Raw genomic sequence first — 20,873 nt, forward strand, 5'->3', positions numbered from 1 at the left:
CCACCATTCCCCCCTTTTGTGGCTACAGAAGGGACACCCAGCCGCATTCCTTTACCCCTGGCCATCAACCCACGCATGCTGTACAGCGCCTGTGTGGATGCGGGATCCCACGCCCCTGGGGATCAGGAAGCCAATGGGTCACCCAGTCCGCCTCCGCCCCGTCCTCAGCCTCCAAACCTTCCTAGTTCGCAGGTACACCAGGAACCAGTTGGTGGCAGGATTCGCCATCACCCGCCCCAGTGGCAGTCCATTACCTCGGACAGGTGGGTTCTCCAGATTGTCTGAAAGGGCTACTCCCTCCCCTTCGAGACACCTCCTCCAAGCCATGCCACCTTCATACAATCGCATATTGGAGGATCATATGGCGCTTCTCCATGAGCAAGTCCAAGCCCTTTTGGCTAAAGGAAGTATAGAGAGGGTTCCGTTGCCAGAAGTAGGTTGTGGTTGCTATTCCCGCTATTTCCTGGTGCCGAAAAAGGACGGTCTTCGTCCTATTGTTGTGTAGCCATTTTTGTTATAGCTCCATGCACGTTATTTTAACACACTAGGCCGCTGTGCACTTTAACCTAGATATATTTTATTCAGCTTTGCATTATTATTATTATTGCAATAACCATTTTTTCACCTATCTAACTGTTTTTGCCTAGGCCAGAACTCTGTTCTCCAACAAGACATTCTTGATCACTCTGTGCTTCATTCACGGCTACAGTTGGGTACATTGCCGGTGAACGTGGTAAAAGTTTAGTCTCCAACATTCGTAGAAAATACACATCCTCACGTAGGGACATTTTCTCAGAACATCAGCTGTGTTATTATATAAACACGTCCTTGTCCCTTACACGTTAGAGGGAGATTCCAGCCAGGGAACCACGACTGTATACTGATTGCTGAATGCTTCGCTACAGATGCTAACGTACACCACAGGCCTTTGCTCAGGTATGGGGGTTGATGTCTTCCCATGGGAACCTGAAAGGCAGAATTAGAGCTTAACAAGCTGTGCTCAAACTATACTTAGATAGGAAATAGTCCATTGATTATAGTGACAATATGATAGCGTTGTTTTTATGCTTCACTCTTCTCGTCACAATTCTAATATTGTCATGTTGTGTCGTCATGGTTATTGAAGCTCACGCTTTGCTATCTAAGATGCAGTTGTTTTATTAAACTCTTCATTGAAACATATACTGCTTCTGTTTGTCATTAATATATGAGACTAAGTTGTAAATGAGAGAACCGGATGCGACCTGAGTGACCACGACTTCCCTGAGAAGCCTAGTATGTCATGCCCTCGGCTGCCCAATCATCACTATCCTGTGGTAGGTATGAGGCACTGCTAGTTAGCCAGAGCAAAAACCTGGATTAGAGCGACAGGTGTCACCAGCAGTGGGTTAGACTCAGTCTCCCACACCGCGGACGATTCTGCTGCTCAAAATCTAGTAGTCTCATTAGAATAATGAGAGCCTACGCAACACTATCTTAGATCTTCAGCCTCTCAACCTCTTCCTCGGGAAAGAGAAGTTCAAAATGTTGACATTCCCTCAGGTCCTATCTGCCCTGGATCCCGGAGACTGGATGGTAGCGTTAGACTTGCAAGACACTTACTTCCACATTTCTATCTTGCCGGCCCAAAGATGTTGCCTACGATTTGTGGTAGGTCACGAGCACTTTCAGTTTACGGTGCTCCCTTTTGGCTTTGCGAGTGCCCCTTGGGTGTTCACGAAAGTGATGGTAGTGGTGGCAGCTTATCTGCGCTGGTAAGGGGTCTGTGGCCGGCAGCTGGCAGCTCCGGCTACAACACGGTAGAAATCGGGAACGGAGTCCCGATTTCCTCACCCGTGCAACGAACGCGAAGGCGTCGGGAGTCCTGGTGGACGGATTCCCGAACCGCTACGCGTTTGCCTAGACAACGCGGACGCTAAGACAGGGAAACCGGATGTCTGGGTTCCCGGAATGATAAAGACTGACGAGGGACTCTCGGGCGCGGAAGTGCCAAATAAGGAAGACGCCGGAGCAGGAAGGAGAAGAGACGAAGACGAAAACAGAGGAGAGGACGAACGAAGGAGGACAACGAACCCGGAGTCGTGCAGTGTCAAGGACACTACAACAAAGAAGGAGACTACAGAAAGTCGAGAATTCCGCCACGTCCCAGGAGGGACGTGGCTGCACCAGGTTCGGCCTTTTTTAAAGGACAGTTTCAAATTAAACACAGGAAGGGAGGGGGCTGTGGGAGAGGGAAACAGGGAAGTGAGGGAGGGGGAAGACAGGCAAGAGGAGAGGGGGAGGGGGACTATAAAATAGGGACATTATAAAGAAGAACCAGGGGAGATAGAATATATATGTATAAAGGAGTTATAACAACATAAAATATATATAGCATACACAGAGGTGACTTCCCCTTTTTGTTCTGACTTTTAGAATATCACTGACCCTAGGAAGTGGTGTCTCTCTCTCTCTCTCTCTCTCTCTCTCTCTCCCTCTCTCCCTCTCCCTCTTCTCCCCTATCCTATCTACAAGAACTCGTACCATCCAAAAGCCCCCACACTTACCCATATTTCCGTTCCTCTTGTTTTCCGGTCCATCTGGGAGAACCGCGGAGACCACCCTCGCCTGTCAAGAGGAGTCCTGGAAGAAGAAACAGCATAGGAATTAAGGATTAATAGTCTATATTCATTGGAGCACCATCACAGATAACTAGATTAATAAAGACATTCATTACACACCCCAACTGAGTATCGTAGACCTTACTATCGCCTCACCCACTGCCACAGGGTCCCAGTCTTCACCTACCTCGACGATTGGCTGTTGAAGGCAAACTCGCCCCAGACAGTCGTCTCCCACCTCCAGACTACAGCAAACCTTTTGCATTCACTGAGGTTCACTATCAACGTGCCGAGGTCACACCTGACTCCTTCTCAGATGCTCCATTTCATTCTAGCTGTTCTGGATACAGTGCAGTTTCTGGCTTATCCTCCCGAAAAGCAAGTCCAGGATATTCGGGCAATGATACCGATGTTTCAGCCTCTATCCTGGATTTCGGTGAGAATGACTCTGAGGCTGCTAGGCCTCATGGCCTCCTGCATCTGGCTAGTTAAAAAAGGCCAGATGGCATAAGCGGGCTCTACAGTGGGACCCGATGTTTCAGTGTGCGCAGCATCAGGGGAATCTCTCTGACAAGGTCCAGATCTCGGAAGGAACTCCAAGAGACCTACAGTGTTGGTTAACGAATCAGGATTGTGTCAAAGGCAGATCCCGCTCCTTTCCCCAACCAGATCTTACAGTTGTGACAGATGCGTCACTCCCGGGATGGGGCCGCCACGTGGGAGAGGCGGAGATCAGAGGCCTCTGGTCTCCGGCAGAAACCGGGTTCCATATCAATCTTCTGGAGCTCTGAGCGATTCGACTAGCATTAAAAGCATTTTTTCCCTCTCTCAAAGGGAAAGCAGTGCAGGTGTTCACAGACACCACCACCGCCATGTGGTACTGCAACAAACAAAGCGGAGTGGGGTTGGGGACCCTTTGTCAAGACTCTCTTCGCCTCTGGACTTGGCTGGAACATCAGGACATTTTCCTGGTGGTTCAACACCTGGCGGGCTCCCTGAATGCCAGGGCAGAATAACTTATCTGATGATGCGTGGACGATCACAAATGCATCTCTATCCAGAGGTGGCCTCTTCCTCCAGTGGGGAGTACCTTGGTTAGACTTGTTTGCCTCTATAGAGAACGCGCAATGTCAGCTGTTTTGCGCGTTGGAGTTTCCAAGGCGTCACTCACTCGGCTACACTTTTCGTCACGAGTGGCATTCAGGCCTCCTGTACGCTTTTCCGCCCATATCACTTCTGCCCAGAGTTCTGAGGAAGATCAGGCAAAATCGGGCTCAAGTAATCCTGGTGGCTCTGGACTGGACACGAAGAGTCTGGTATCCTGAACTGTTGAGCATGGCCATTACTCTTCCGATCTGACAGGCCGATCGGGATCGGGAGGATCGTCTGTCGCAGCAGTAGGGGAGGGTCATCCACCTGAACCTGTCCACCCTCCGCCTCCTTGCTTGGACATTGAGTGGTGACAGTTGACATCTTTTGACCTGCCACCGAAGTCTGTAACGTTATCTTGGCAGCCGGGCGTCCCTCAACCACAACCGTATACACCTGTCTTAGGAAGAAATTTGTGGCATGGTGCATCGACAAATCTTTTGATCCTCTATCTGCTCCTCTTTCTCAGGTCCTTCTGTTTATTCTTTCCCTTACCCAACAGGACTCCACACTGGGCACCCTTTAGGGATATCTCTCTCCTATCTCTGCTTTGTTGCGGTTACCAGATCAGCCTTCTTTATTTAAATCTCCCATTGTTGGAAGGTTTCTTAAAGGCCTCACACATCTTTTTCCTCCTGTCCCATTCATCATGCCCCAGTGGGATCTAAACCTAGTATTAACATACCATATGTGTGCCACGTTCGAGCCCCTTCACAACTGCCCCTTACAGCTCTTAACCATCAAGACTGTCTTTTTAGTTGCTATTACCTCTGCCCGCAGAGTAAGTGAGCTCCAGGCTCTTTCATCCAAACCACCTTTTCTGGCAATACATCCTGACAAAGTGGTACTTCGCACAAGGGCTTCTTCTTTCCTACCTAAAGTAGTGAAACCCTTCCATGTCGGGCAGTCCATCACCTTGCCTACCTTTTATGCACCCCCACATCCCTCACATGAAGAGGAGAGACTCCACGGTCTGGACTCAAAAAGAGCATTGGCATTCTACCCTGATTGTACCAAAGACTTCCGGGTGGACGATCAACTCTTTGTGGGATATGTGGGTGCAAAGGGGAAGGCGGTGCAGGGAAGGACCATTTCACGATGGGTGCTCTTATGCATCAACATGTATTACTCTTTGGCTAAAAAGCAACCTCCTAAAGGTTTGCGTGCTCACCCGACCAGAGCTACTGCTGCTACCACAGCGCTAGCACCGGGCGTTCCAGTCCTGGACCTCTGTCAGGCAGCAATGTGGGCATCTCAGCACACTTTTACCAAACACTACTGCCTGGACAGTCAGGTCTGTGGGGATGGCTACTTTGGCCGTTCGGTCCTGCAGGACATCTTGGTGTGATCTTGGTTCGCAGCCCTCCACCTGGGATGGTATTGCTCGGGTATCTATTCAAAGGTAAGGAATCTGCAACTATAAGTCTATCAGATGTACAAGTTACTTACCTTCGGTAACGATATATATGGTCGAGACATATTCTAGTTGCAGATTCCATACCGATCCGCCCACCCTCCCCGCACTGCGAACTGATTTCTAGGGACAGGAGCTTCCCTTTAAGGGCCCTAGTTTTGGCGCTCCCCTCTCGCTACCGGCGTGGAAAGTCGTGAAAAGAAACTGACGTTGGCACGCTGGGGGGAGGTGCCTATATACTACCGCAATGTCATAATGCCAAACACAACGCCCTTCCTCAAAGGGCTTTTAAATATGTTTCCCCCTACGCCCTTTGTTATGCCCCAATGGGACTTAAATCTGGTCCTCACATTTCTGATGTGCGCTCCTTCGAGACTGCTGCTTACCATCAAGACAGCCCTCTCAGTGGCAATAACATCTGCCAGGATGGTGAGTGAGATGGAAGCTCTGTCATCAAATCCACTGTATCTCATTATATATCGAGACAAGGTGGTACTCATAACTCGTCCCTCTTTCCTCCCCAAGGTGGTGACCCCATTTTATCTGGGTCAGAACATGACCCTGCCCACCTTCTCTGCTCCACTGCATCCGTCTAAGGAAGAGGAACAACTCCACCTACTGGACCGGGTGGATGACCAACTCTTTGTGGGGTACGTTGGAGCAAAGAATGGTCGGGCAGTGCAAAAGCAAACCATTTCGCTCTGGGTCGGTCTCTGCATTAAGATCTGCTACGCACTGGCCAGGAAGCAGCCTCCTGAGGGCTTGAGGGCACAGTCTGCCAGGAGAAAAGCTGCTACCACTGCGTTACCTCAAGCTTGATAGTCCGGGTGATTTGTCAGGTGGCAATGTGGGCATCTTTGCACAGGTTTGCAAAGCATTACTGCCTAGACAGTCAGGTACAGAGAGACGGGCACTTTGCCCGTTCAGTCCTACAGGATGTCTTAGTGTAAGCAGAGGTATCCGCAGCCCACCGCCAGGAGGTTATGGCTTGGGAATCTATTCAAAGGTAAGGAATCTGCAGCTACAAGTCTCTATCAGATGAACAAGTTACTTACCTTTGGTAATGCATTATCTGGTAGAGACTCTATCTAGCTGCAGATTCCTTACACCCACCCATGCCTCCCCGCTATGCGGATATGTCTAGTAGGGATAGGGTTTATCCCTTATAGAGCCCTTGATTTGCACAGACAAAATGTTGGTTTTATCCATGACTCTGCGCTTATGGCGTGGAAGTTTTGTGGATAAAAGAATTGAACGCGCGCCGGGGTGGTGCCTTTATAGGTGACGTGATGTCACAGACGGCTCCAACGATGTTGACGAAGCCACGTAGACCCGGACACCGCACACAGATCCGAACGATGCCACCCGACTGCCCCGCAGGGTATTGCTCACCAAAAGATTCTGGATTTGAAGCTGACGCCAGGGAATTCAAAGGTAAGGAATCTGCAGCTGGAGAGAATATGTACCAGATAATGGGTTACCGAAGGTAAGTAATTTGTTCTTTAATGGAAAATCAAAAGCAGCACAACAAAAAAATTCAAAGACCATTGTCCTTTCAACTGGACAGAGCTCTCACTAGAAAAGTGTCAGTTATAGCATAAAGCTAAAATACATACGTTAGGACAGTGTGTATATATGTTTTCTATCTGTACAAGTCTAGAGGATCTAAGCAAGTGACAGAAACGTGTTACTTTCAACAAAATGTTATTTAATGAGCAGGTGGCAGTATCTTCTCCCACAGAAAACGCAAGACGTACTTGAGGAGGATATGTCATTCATGAATACAATACTAAGGTCAAATTACACATTTACAGAAACGTGCAAATGTACAACCGTGAACAATAGCTTTTAAAATGGCTTACTAGAAATATGAAATTTAGCAGACATATTTGAGGCTAATGGATACTTCAGACCAATAAGAAACGACATATTTCTTTTTCTCAAACTGTTTGTATTCGTTTTCAAAATTATAGCACAAACAGTCATGGTGTACACATCATAAGGCCCATTCCCCAAAGCAGGCTTATGGCAGATACAGTTTCACAGCTATAATCTGGCCTTCCAAGTGTACATAGATCGAATTAGAATGTTAAGAGAGGAGACTTCCATAGCTTTGCTAGATAGTGTGCTTCTGGTGAAATAGTATAAAATACAAACATACAGAACTAATATACCTTGCATAGTTAGAACCTAATCAGCTAGGCAGTAGATAGAAAATGGTTTCCGGGCATTAAGTGGGGGTATATTTCGGCGAGGTAGTCGGGGTGTATCGCAACAGGGCCGCAGAAGACTCTTAAATGTGGAGGGGGGGCACGAGAAGAGAGAGGGAGTCCCATTGAAAGATAGTGCACTAAAAGACCCCATGTACATTCAAAGTTTTTCCTAGTGTCAGCCGTCACGTTAGTTAGTCGCTTCATTGTAAGTGTGTGCCATAGGCGCGCAGGCCATTGGGACAATGATGGTGCTTCAGGTTTTTTTCCATGCTGATGCTAGGGTCATCTTGGCGGCGCCCAGGCATAGCCAGAGGATCGATCTGTCTCCTTGTGTTTGGTATTTAAGAGATGAGTCCTTAGGACCTAAAGGAAAAATTTCTGGAGCTAAGGGGACAGGATAGCCCAATATATCCTTTATTTGTGCAAGGATCTCCTCCCAGTAGGTACGAATAGTCGGGCAGTTCCATCAGATATGGTAACAATCTCCCAGTAACCCTCTGACGTCTGTCTGTCATGTTTAGAAATATTTTCAGAAGTTTTTCAGGATACAAATACCAATCATAGGTGACTTTGTAATGGGATTCATGTAGTCCCATTGAGTGATTGAATCTGTGTAGATCATGCCATAGGTCACACCATTACCGTGCTTCAATTGTGATCTCCAGCGTTTGCTCCCTACATCATATTTCTTGATAAAATATATCGCTACACAATTTGTCATACATATATGTAATAGAGCAGCTGGATATAGTCTCTACCAGATAATGCATTACCGAATGTAAGTAACTTGTTCATCATGACCGTGACCCATTGAAACCTTACAGCGCTGCTTGTTGAAAATTTACCCATACTGGATTTTTTTGCCTTTTGGATGAACCCTATGTTTGCTGGCTGTTGAACGCTGTGAATTTTAGCCCTACTAACCAATGGTAAAGTGCATATGCTTCCCCTTTAAATATGGTAACATTGGTGAAACCGTGATTGGTTTATTTAATTTGCTTATAAGTCCACAGTATATGATACAAAATGTACCCACTGCTTGTAAGTGAAAGCTAGCAGGGGACTGTAGCACTCATTGTGTCCTCCGCTGTAATGTCACTGTAAAACATGACCCTAAGCTACCATTGTAGTAGTAGAAAACTGCAAATTCAACCTTTCAAAATAGCCCTTTCTGACAGGCCTAAACCTTTCCATTAAATAGCAATGTCAATCCTAAGTAGGGGTTATTGCCCATGAGACAGGGTGCATGGTATTTACAAGTAGGACATGTAAATGTTAAATGTTTAACATGTTATTACTGTGACTACCACCTCAAACCTATTTTTGCTGTAGCAGAGTTGTCTTCTCATAGGAAAGAAATTGGGATACAATATTAAGTTCAATAAATATTATCTCCACAGAGGAAGCAGCTGAAAATGTCTTTTTTGGACGTTTTGAAATATTTATTATAAACCCAATTCACTGGTGAATTTGGATTTGTAGTAAATATTCTCAAAAGATGACTTTTAAAAAGTTACCGTTGCCCTATCTGAAGTCGCTGAAAGCTGATTTTAAAATGTGAAGCCACTGGAAGCTAAATTTACATTTTCTTTCTATCTCTGGCCAGCTAGTAATTAGCATTTCAATCGAAGTGAATTTGATGTAAACTTGCTCCCAGGACAAGGCCTTGGGTATGGGACAGTGGTGCTATAACAAAAACAACAGATGATGGACGGAATGCTTAACAATACAACCATTCACATGGATCTGCGTTTAATTCATTTTTATTTGCTCACCACGCCACCCTAGTTTGAACCCAGCCATATGCAAATCGGTCTTGACTCTTCCCCAAGGGAACAGTCAAGCCCAAACCGGCAGGCCAGGTCCTCCCTTAACCAGAAATAAGCATTGTGGGACCAGTTTCGAAGTAACACCCCTCATCAGCCAGACTAGCGTGAATCCACTAGCGCAGTAGCACGGGGCCACCTCTGGGCATACCCTTCCCACTTAGGGTGACAAAAACTAAAAGAACAGATGATGGACGTAATGCAGAACCATGCAGACATTCACCCCCAGCCACAGAGATCTTGGTGTAATCCATTGTTTTTTTGCCCAACACCCCACCCCAGTGTGGGTCCAGCCATATGCAAATCAGTCTTGACCCTGTTCCCCATGGGAACAGTCCAGCCCGAACTGCCAGGCCAGGGCTTCCCTGTACCGGAAACAAGCATCCTGGGACCATTTTGGGGGTATATCCCCTCACCAACCAGACTAGCTTGAATCCAGTGGAGCAGTGAGCACGGGACGCACATCTGGGCATACCATTCCCACTTAGGGTGACAAAAGCAAAAAGAACAGATGATGGACGGAATGCTGAACAATGCAAATATTCACCCCCAGTCACAGAGATCTGGGTTTAATCCATCTTTTTTGGGCCACCACGCCACCCAGGTTTGGACCCAGCCATATGCAAATCAGTCTTGACCCTCTTCCCCATGGGAACAGTCCATCACAAACTGCCAGGCCCTCCCTAGACCGTAAATAAGCATCCTCTATGACGCATCCTCTATGAAGTAGGTAAGAGGGGATACTGCAAACAAGGGATCACACATCCTGACGAAAGCCCAGTGATCTGTAAGGAGCAGCAAGGGGGCTGAAACATGTTGATGAGCAGAGTGTGTGATAGGGTGACAGCTTCCCAGAGTCCACCCTAACTTTGTGTTTTTATTCCTGCCGGGGGGCACTTTAATAAAGTGTTGGTGGACATCCCATTACACAGTTTTAAAGAAGCTGCACAGAGGATCCCTTCAGAGACTAAGGCAATCACCCTCCCAATCCATCCATATGCTCTACCATATAGTGTTGATCTGCATCTGGAGTGTTGTAGCAGCCCTATGATGAGGCATCCCACTAATCAGTGGGTGAGTGCAGTTTTAATAACCCACAAAGTACCCTGAGTCTGTAGGCAAGGAAGAACAACTTCCATATCACCTCTCCCTTCTTTTGTGTGTGTGATAGTCATCTCCCACCTCCAGACTACGCCAAACCTTCCGCACTTGCTAAGGTTCGTTATCAACGTGCCAAAGTCACACCTCACTCCTTCTTAGATGCTCCCTTTCATCAGAGCTGTTCTGGACATGGTACAATATCTGGCTTATCCCTCATATGGCAAGTCTAGAATATTCAGACTATGATACCAATGTTTCAGCCTCTATTGTGGGTTTTGTTGCGTCTGACTCTGAGGCTGCTGGGCCTCATGGTCCTCCTTGTGATGCATGCCTGGTGGCATATGCGGGCTCTGCAGTGGCACCTGAAGTTCCAGTGGGTGCAGCATCAGGGGAACCTCTCCGATATGGTCTAAATCTCAGAGGGAACTGCAAAAGTCTTGGTTAAGAGACTGCGATTGGGTCAGAGGCAGACCCCTCACCCTTCCCCAACCAGATCTGACAGTGGTGACAGATGTGTCAAACCTGGGATGGGGCAGCCATCTGGGAGAGATGGTGATTAGAAGCCTCTGGTTTCTGGCTGACTCTGGACTCCACATCAACCTGCTGGAGCTCTGAGCGGTCCGGCTGGCATTGGATCCCTTTCTGCCCTCCATCCAAGGAAGGCTAGTGCAGTGTTCATGGACAACACAACCACCATGTGGTGCTGCAACAAACAGGACAGGATGGTGTAGTGGACCCTTTGTCAGGAGGCACTGCGCCTTTGGACATGGCTGGAATGTCACAGCATATTCCTGGAGGTTCAGTACATGGTGGGCTGTCTAAACACCAGGCGAACTGAGCCAAAAATGCTTAGCAGGTCATGAATAGTGTATCCATCCGTAGGTGGTGCAAGGTCTCTTTCAGCAGTTGGGAGAGCCTTGGTTAAATCTGTTTGCCACTGTCGAGAATAGGCAGTGTCAGCAGTTTTGCACGCTTAGTCATGCAATAGGTTTTTTGAAAGGTCTCCAACGTATGTTACCACCTTCACCCTTTGTCATGCCTCAGTGGGACCTCAATCTCTTACTTATATTTCTGATGTGCGCTCCCTTCGAGCCGCTACATAACTGCCCTCTCAGGCTCCTTACGGCGATAACATCTGTCCAGACGGTCAGTCAGCTCCAGGCCTTGTCATCTAAGCCTCAGTACCTAACCATCTTCCCAGACAAGACTGCTCTTCACGCTAGAGCTTCAACAAGGGATTCTCTGCACACGTTCACCAAGCACTATTTCCTGGACAATCTGATAAAGACAACTGGCTGCAGATTCCTTATCTTAGAATTCTCCTCCAGGCGTCAGACTGGACCTGGAAACGTTTCTTCAGCAGTACCTCTGCTCATTGGTAGAGGGCGTCGTGTGACTCTGTAGCGACGTTGTCCTTGGATATGATATAGACGGAGTCCATACAGTCCCTCCCCCGATGGGCTGATGTCAGTTTCTTCTTTTCCGCGCAGCAACGAGTATCCAGAGAAGCAGTTCCTCTGGCCACTTTTGGCCTTCCCTTTTTCACTGTATTTTTCAGAGTTGGATCAGTGTATATGCCTACTGGCTTTAAGCCCTGTGAGTCATGTGTTGAACAGATGTCGGTCACAGACACCCACCACTTTTGCATGTGGTGCCCACCACGATGCCAAAAATTGCGACGCCTGTCAAAAAATGAGGCCTAAGAAGTTGCAAGAGCAGAAGATGAAGCTCCAGGTGGCACGGGTGTTGCAGTTTTCACAGGACTCTCGAATGCGTAGTAGTTCGCCATCTTCTACTTCGCATCCCAGAGATCGTTCGAGGAGTTGATCACGTGCAGCTCCGTCAATGTCTCTGGTTTCGACAGTGCCTCTAGGTAAACGTTGTCCTCTGGCAAAATCACTTCCCCCACTGGCTTCACTGCCCCCCACACAACTCACCCACATTTTCTGAGGACAAGTCTATGCAAGAGTCGACCCCGTCCCTTCTGCCTTATCCTGGTGCTAGGGTTACTCTGGCCTAGATGCAAATCTATTATTCGTCCTTGCATGCTGTTTTTGGGTCTGCTCCTTCCTCTGGAGCACCTCTGGGCCCTAAGAAAGTAGCAGGTGCCCCAACAGGGCCCTCACTGATGGCCTTGTCCTCAGTGCCCGTTGGGCCTCTCGACTTCAACTCCGGAGTCGGATCGGTGCCAATGCACAGCCTCTTGCGGCTCTCATCAACTGAGCTTGATTCCTCTCTTCCAATGCCATCTTCAGCAGTGGTGGTGCATATGACTTCCCTCAACACCCCACCCCCCCCAATAGTTATTTCTCTGGAGTCGGATGACGTCATTTCCGAGGTCGAGGCCTCTCATTCTCAGTGTCGGTCGACACAGATGCCGGTAGTGGTGCCATTGGAGTCATTGACTGAGCCTCAAGCTCTTGTTCCTCCATTAGAGGGGCCTAGACATCCTCAGCCTCGTCATTCAGACACCATTCCGCTTTGACACTCAGTTTTGTTGCTTGATTTAGCCAATGCAAGCGGTCTTGATTCCTTGCCGTCATCCAGCCTCCTATCATCCCCTGGTATGACTACTGAAGCTAGTTCTGCTTTTGCAGATAAGTTGAAACATGTTTCGGAGGTGTTGCAGTTACAGCTTCCTATAGTGGAATTGTCCACGGATCTGTTACTTGACATATTACATCCTGATCAGTCTTCTGTAGAGTCGGTCCTTCCTTATTGGGATGCTTTTTACAATATCCTCTTGGGAGTTTGGACCCAGACAGTTTCTGATCCCCATGTGGAGCATTTTATCTCCCACAGACACAGGCCAGTCCCGGAGGATCCATCATCTGTTCGTCTGCACCTGACGACTCAAAGTTTTGTGGTGCAAACTGCTTTGGCTGCACATAGTCTTTACGCAGATTCCTCCTGTTCCACCAGAGGAAGAAGCCAGACAGCTCGACATTTTTGGTAGGAGGATTTTCGCCTCATCTAATTTGGCATTGCATTCCACTAATACCTTTTGTGTAATTGGTCACTTCTAATACATTCTGTGCGACTCAATGGAGCGTATTTTGCCTTCTCTTCCTGACGAGGCTAGAACTCCTCTCATGCCCTTGGTACGGGATGGTCAGCAGGCTGCCAACAGTGTTCACTGTGGTATGGATAATACCGATTCTGTTGGGCGGATTATGGCTTCCTCAGTAGTGCTATGGCGTAGGGCTTGGCTACGTTCTGATTTCTCAGAACCCGTACTAGATTTGTTGTTTGATATGCCCTTTGGTGGCAACTCCATTTTTAGCGTGCATGCCAATTCGGCTTTACGCCGCTTCAGAGATACTCATGGTGGAACTTAATGTCAGGTCCTATTCCTCTTCCAGCACTTCTTTAAGGAGCATTTACCATGGCATAATACTCACAGTCTCGCACCCTCCCACTGAGATACGAGGGTCCTATTCCAGTTGTGTCTGTAAACGTGCGCCACCTTTAGCAGTTGTACTATCATTCTTGAGTGTGTTTTTGTTGTCAGTTAATATCCAGTGTGAACTTTCTGCTCCTTGCAGGTTCATTTGTTATTACCATGTTCTCCTTCATCATGGAGATTTGGCTTGGTGGCACAATTACATGCACTTGGTGGTGCAGACTACTTCTGTTCAGCAGTTGCAATACCGCCAATGACATTATTGTTCACTTTTTGCTGCTGTTCCACATATGGTGGTTCTTTTTTGTTGTTATTTCAGACCAGGTCTGACTCTCATTCTGCCTATGGTGTGTTTTCTGTTGTATTCTACTTACAGGCTGGTTGCATACAATAGCTTTGATTTCTATGGAGATTTGCTTTCAGCCACAGCTCTTTGGAGCAATCAGTGTAAGCTTTTCACTAGTCTTTCCTGCTTTTTGTTCCCTATTGGGAACTTCCTTGGTACTCCTATGGGAGCAGTTTGTTTCCTAATGTCCTTAGGATTTCTATGATTGCTTTTGCATGCGTCCTTTTCCATTCTTATTATGGAAGAGTTTTTTTCTGCCCATTTTCCATGGAACTTCCATTGATCAATTGAGTAATACTTTTACGCCAGATCTTCTTTTCTGATTATCTTTTCTCCACACTTAGGGCCACAAGCTGTAGCCCCTTGAGGCCCCTACTTTAACCTTCCTTCTGCCCTTTTTAGGGTGGTTGGGGGATAAACCTTTTATGGTTCTATATTTCTGCATGTAGATATCTTTTAATATCATATTTTCCTTTTGTGTATGAAAATTGATGATGGAAGTAGTGGTCATGGTTACAGTCCCTCATGGGAAATGCGTGGGGCGCTCCTCTGTGGCTGCATGGCCAGGCTCATGGATGCTTACGCTGAATAGTGAGGGTGCTCTTCTGCGAATGTCTAAGAAATTTACCTCCTTCATCTTTGATTTCAACCCCTTTTTTCCTTTCAGGCATACACCGCCTATTCTGTGGACATGTTTCTTAATCTTCAGTCCACTGTGGCAGGGTTATAATTGTATTCCACCTTTAGTTTATGCAATGGATCTTGCCGTTAGCTCTCTTCCTTCCATGAGGGATGTGTATAGTGTGCCTATAGGATGTTGTTGGCACCTATTCTTTCATGACTGGTTCGTTATGACTTACAGGTTTCTAAGATCTCGTATCTAGATTCCACTCCGGGAATCGATCTTTATATACTCCTTTTAGCAGTATTCAGTGTTGATCTAAACTTGGATCGCTACTTGTTCTTTCTTCCTTTCTTAGATTAGGAGCACAGCTCAGTATTCAGGTTTTGAGCCTTTTATGTCATGCCATCTACCATCCTATGGTGTTCTGTTTTTGTTTATGACATCCGTGTTGTCCTGATCCGGTGTATGTCTCTGGACTCTTTCTGCTTGGACATATCCATGTTCTTACAGGTCTGTCCCTCTGTATGGGTTTCTTGGCTGGTGTTTCCCGTCTTCCTACTTTACCCATTAGTAACGTGCTATTGGTACACCTTTAGGGTGTTCTGTCAGCTGGCTCTAAGTGCCTCACATTTTTGCTTCTGTCTACTCATTTTTTCTCTTTGGGTGTTCCTGGACACATACAATCCGCTGTCAGGCTTGTATCCCTTTCAGCATGATGGACTTGCTTCTTGCAAATTTTCAATAACCATTCTGGTGCAAGCAGCGTTGTGTAGCTTCCCTTCTTAATTACTCTTGGGGTTTTCCCTTGATAGGTGTTATGATCTTATCTCTCGCAGTCCCTATTCAATGCTTTCCCTCCTTATTCAGCTTGCTATTTATTGGGAACACTTCATGTCCTTAACTGTTGTGTCTCCAACTCTGTTTTCATTTCATGGACATTTCTTAAAAGTCCATGACTTTTCATATCTTCTTGTAATATGTGGGTTATCTCCTCTTTGTGAGTGAGCTACATACTTCTTCTCACCTTTGTCTATCTCGTAGCTGGTCTACTACTCCTTAGTTGACCAGTTGTTTATTGCGAGACTGGGTGAATTGTGTTTGCAGCCCCCCTCCCGGCTTGATATTGCTTTGGTATCTAATTCTAAGGTAAGGAATCTACAGCTAATTGTCTCTATCAGATGAACAAGTTACTTACCTTCGTTAACGCCTTATCTGGTAGAGACACAGACTAGTTGCAGATTCCTTATCGACCCACCCATCTTTCCCACTTTGTGAACTGTGTTATCTGGCTTAATTCTCGCTTTGGGGCATTCTTTTGTTGTGTTTTCAGTTTAGGGGTTGTAACATCATAATTATATCCACCTTTCTGTTGTATACACTGTTCCATTGCCAATTTCTGTGTGGCTCCGTGTTGTTGTGCGGGTTCTAGTCACAGAAGAAACTGACGTCAGCATGTCGGGGGAGGGACTATATGTACTCCGTCGCTGTCATATCCAGGGACGACATCGCTACAGAGTCGCACACACCCTCTACCGATGCACAGAGATTCTGCTTAAGAAAAGTTTCCAGATCCAGTCTGACGCCGGGGGGAGAATTCTAAGATAGGGAATCTGCAGCTAGGCTGTGTCTCTACCAGCAAAGGTATTACCAAAGGTAATTAACTTATTCGTCAGGTCAGTTGGGATGGGAATGTTGCCCGTTCAGTCTTGCAGGACTTTCTAGTGTAAATTTGTTCCGCAAACCCATCTCTGGGAAGATATTGCTTGGGTATCTATTCTAAGGTAAGGAGTCTGTAGCGAGAAGTCTCTATCAGATTAACAATTTACTGACCTTCGGTAGCACCTTATCTGATAGATACTCTGTCTAGTTTTAGATTCCTAGCCAACCCACCCATCCTCCCCACTCTGCAAATGGATCTCTAGGGACAGGGTTTTCCCCCCTTCCAGGGCCCTAGTTTTCCACACCAGTGGTCAGTGTTCTTCGTGGGTCTGTGCTCCTGGAGTGGAAAGTTGTGAAAAAAACTGACAGCGTCCTGGGGTGGCTCCATTATAGGCACAGCACACGTCACTTCTGGCCCAGACGGCACTGACAACGCCACATGGAGCCTAATGACGCCACGTACCGGTGCGCTGGGGCACTACTCACAAAACAATTCCAGATCCAGTCCGATGCCAGGGGATAATTCTAAGTAAGTAATCCGGAGCTAGATAGTCTCTACCAGATAAGGCATTACCGAAGGTAAGTATCTTGTTCTTTAAGCACCTTGAGACCCTCACGGGTGAGTAGTGCGCTTTACAAATTCCTGATTGATTGATTTACCTCATTAGTGCCGAATCAAGGCCAGTTTGAGGCCTCCCATTTACTGCTAAGGCTGAGGAAACAGTGATTTGTGATGGAAGGCTTCTTTATGGTTTTATAGAGCATGTCCCTAGATACAAGTGTGTAAAAGAAATTCATTATTGTGCAATATATTTTGATTATTATGAATAAACCACTAATTTTTCTCAATTGTTTTCAATGTTATAGGTCGGTGGAATAAAGGATAAAGCCCTGGCAGCTCACAGAACAGGGCTGAAGAGAATTATAATTCCCAAAAGAAATGAAAATGATTTAGAGGAGATTCCTGTAAACGTGAGAGGCGAGTTGGACTTTGTCATGGCAAGCTCCCTGGATGAAGTTCTAAATGCAGCTTTCGATGGTGGCTTTCCTATAAAGACTAGGACAGACGTTTTGACTAGTAAACTGTAGGCAAGAACCTCAAACGTAAAAAAACAAAACAGTTTGAGGTGACTCACTTATAATAGAGAATTGTTAAAATAAAAAAAATCGGTATTCAGAGCGCCTTATTCTCGCCATTTAAATGTAGAGGCAAGAAGTGGGTGGGCATTTTTTAAAAAAATTCACGGTGAGCGGGTGCAAGTCATTTTGTTGTCGCTGGTTTGTACCTGCTTCCCACAGATTACAAAGAAAGCAGAATATAGGCAACTGTTCCTCATGCCCCAAAGTAAGGAATCTGAGGCACGAGGAATACTTGTGCAGTCCTGCACTGACCGGACTATGTAATTATCTTAATGGCAATTGCATTACGTTGATTACACTACTAGACCCCCGATAGTGCTTGAAAGCAGGTTCCCAGAAGTCACTTGCCTGCTAGAGTGCCAGGTGGACCCGCCCGCCCACAGATACAGACGTTACTGCTGGGGAAGCTGATTTCAGGAGCAGTGTCCTGCATCAAGCAATGTAGTCACCTAAATGCAATTATAATGAAGCTAATTACATTGCCTATCCCCTGGCAGTGCCCCTAAAAGCTTCTGTTTTGGGCTCAGTTTTTTTCTCACCTGCGGAGCAACCCCAACTCTGTTCTCCCGATGAAAAAAAACTGACTAAATCTGCCTGCTTGGAAATACGTCTGGTAATTTTGCTCAACCGTAGCGACAATTTCTTCTCTCATATTATTAAATAATTACTGTTAATCCATTAACATAGATGGCTTCAATCTGCTAAATGGAAACATTGGTTTAGCAATATATATAACTATCCCAATGTTAAGCAAAAACAGAATAAAATATTGGAACTGTGAAATAAAAGAAAAGATACTCGACCTATTCATTTTTGTATCTGATTACTAGACTGTAGGAATACCTACAGTATATGTCTAATCTGGTTTTAAATGTCATCTCAGCTGCCGTGCTGCAAGCCAACTAGTCAAGGTAAATGCCGCTTTTCGTGCAAATTTGACTACATTCAGTCCACATTCAGTGTTATTCTCTTTGGGCCAGATTTTTTTGCGGTTTTAACACATGCTTTATTCGATCAATCAATCATCAAAGCGAATGTACAGTAATAGGAATAATAATAGAGCTAAAATCAATAATAATAATATATAAAAACATAAATACAGTTATTTTGGAACAAGGGTTCCTAAAAGCATGATCTAATTAAAATCTCAGTACGCATATTACACATAATACATATAATGTGATTCCAACCCCCTATAGTACATATAGGAGTAAAAGAATAAAAGTAAGGCTCTAGATTAAGACACAGTCTTTAGGAAAGAATTGCGTATTCGCCATGCTGCTAATAAATATTTACTGACAGCAAATATTAGAACCGTGGAGTGGTGACTTTTTAAAATCCTCAAAGCAGAGGCGCAATCTCTTATCCCCATATTGCGGCAAATATGGCGGATCCACTTAGACCTGGGAAGGGAGTATGCAGGGCAAAAAAACATAAAATGTTCAACCGTTTCTGATTTTGCACCACAGGCTGGGCATGTACTTGTTGCTGTTTTTGTACCCCATCTACACATCAGCGTCATCAACGGCAGTGACCCGAAACGGAATCTGGCATATAAGCTTTTGGCAAGGATGTCAGGAATGTTGTCTAAGTATGGTTCAAATTGTGGATACCACTTAAACTCTGTGAAGCGATTTGTTAGGGTGCCATAAATTCTGTGGGTAATATGGTCGTTACATGCAAAGGACCAATATGTGCGTTTCAGCACAGTAGAGTGAGCTTTTTCTAGTTTATGGGGTTCCTCCCAAAAGTGGCTAAGGCCGAGTTTGGTAAACCAGCTGGATACATGTTTGACCCAAGGAATGGAGGTTGAGTTGGGACATATTAGCAGGTCATGGAGAGAGGTTTTATAAACTTCTAGTTCGGGGTTGGTCCATAGTCGTATCCAATATAATAATGGTCTTAAGATGATTAGATCGGCTATGCGTCTCAAGCCCAAATCTAAGAACAGTGGTATCAGTGGAGTGCTGGGAGGACAAGCACACAATGACCTCGCAAAACTGTTTTCACTAGTGGTGAGTCTATTGCAGTCCACAAACCCCCAGACCTCTGCTCCATATGCGGCAGCACTCTGCGCTCTGGCGATATAGATCTTGATTGCCGGGGAGACAGTTTTTGCTGTCGTACCCCTGTAAAAGCGCAGGATTGATGCCGCACCATGCTGCAGGCGGCCCACACTTTTGTTGATCTGTTCTCCCCAATTTAAATTATCAGCAATCCTTACGCCCAGGTAGTCAATGGAGGAAACCTTATCCAAGAGATTCCCTTCTGAATAGATAGTGCATTTCTTCCGCGCGCCTGAGCGGAAGGCCATTAGCTTGGTCTTTTTGTGGTTTAGCTCTAGGCCGTAGTCTCGACAGAAGGAATTAAATCTATTGATAAGTATTTGAAGGCCCATGGGAGATTTAGAAATAAGAAGGGAATCATCAGCAAAAAGAAGGATTGGAATTTTTTGAGCGCATAGGGTGGGGGCATCATTCTGGCACGTCATTAAAACCTGTACAACCTCATTAATAAAAATAGAGAATAAAAAAGGTGCCAGCACACAACCCTGGCGAACACCCCTATTTATGGGGATTTTATCTGTTAGTTCGCCTAGACTCCCCCATCTCACCTGCGCATATGTGTCCTCGTGCAACCGCTTTAAAAGATGGATTAGACTGGCCGGAGTCCCTATTTTTATTAGCACCTCCCACAGCTTTTCCCTCGGAACCAGATCAAATGCTGATCTCAGATCGACAAAGGCAATGTATAGTGGTTGTTTAGCCAGGACTGTATACTTCCAGTGCAGAATGGCCAGTCTGAAGACCTGGTCTACTGTACTGATCCTTGGTCGAAATCCAGCTTGGAGAGGGGAAAGGATATTCTGATCTTTGGCCCAATCGGTTAATCTACCTAGGACTTGTTTAGCAAATATTTTTTGGATGTTATCGATTAGACTGATTGGTCTGTAGTTTGTCGGAAGGTTTACGTCGCCCTTTTTGTGAATGGGGATTATTTCTGCACCCTTCCATGTCATGGGGATCAGCCCCCCCTCAGCAATTTTATTGGAGAGTGTATTGATATACCAAGTCCAGACTATTGGTTCAGACGAGTAAAGATCCCCCGGGATTTTATCTGGGCCTGGAGCTTTCCCAAGTTTTAATGAACCAATAGCATTAGCTGTTTCTTTGGTAGTAAAGTGGATGTGGCTCTTGAAGACATGTGTGCCCCCTACAGGAGGAGCTGGGCCATTATGCTCATCAGGGGTAGAAGGGAGGTCTTGGTCTGCTTCTACTATAGCTGGAATTATGGGGGTCTCAATTTTTCTATACAAGCCGGAGAAATGGTCAACCCATTTTTCTGGCTGGATATGACTTCTTACACCAATCCTGCCATCTTTCTCTCGTTTGCCTAA

The 20,873-nt window shown here is 46.0% G+C and overlaps 1 protein-coding gene across 1 annotated transcript in view; it reads left to right on the top strand.

Moving 5' to 3' along the window:
* LONP2 (lon peptidase 2, peroxisomal) overlaps positions 1 to 18,278 on the top strand; it is an 885,840-nt gene extending 867,562 nt beyond the window's left edge. The window contains exon 15 of the mRNA XM_069217806.1: positions 17,204 to 18,278. Coding sequence (XP_069073907.1) covers positions 17,204 to 17,425 — 222 coding nt within the window. The 3' untranslated portion in view covers positions 17,426 to 18,278. The remainder of the gene's footprint in view (positions 1 to 17,203) is intronic.
* The last annotated feature ends 2,595 nt before the right edge of the window (positions 18,279 to 20,873 follow it).

This window comes from Pleurodeles waltl, chromosome 12 (assembly GCF_031143425.1).
Source record: "Pleurodeles waltl isolate 20211129_DDA chromosome 12, aPleWal1.hap1.20221129, whole genome shotgun sequence".
Taxonomy (NCBI): Eukaryota; Metazoa; Chordata; class Amphibia; order Caudata; family Salamandridae; genus Pleurodeles; species Pleurodeles waltl.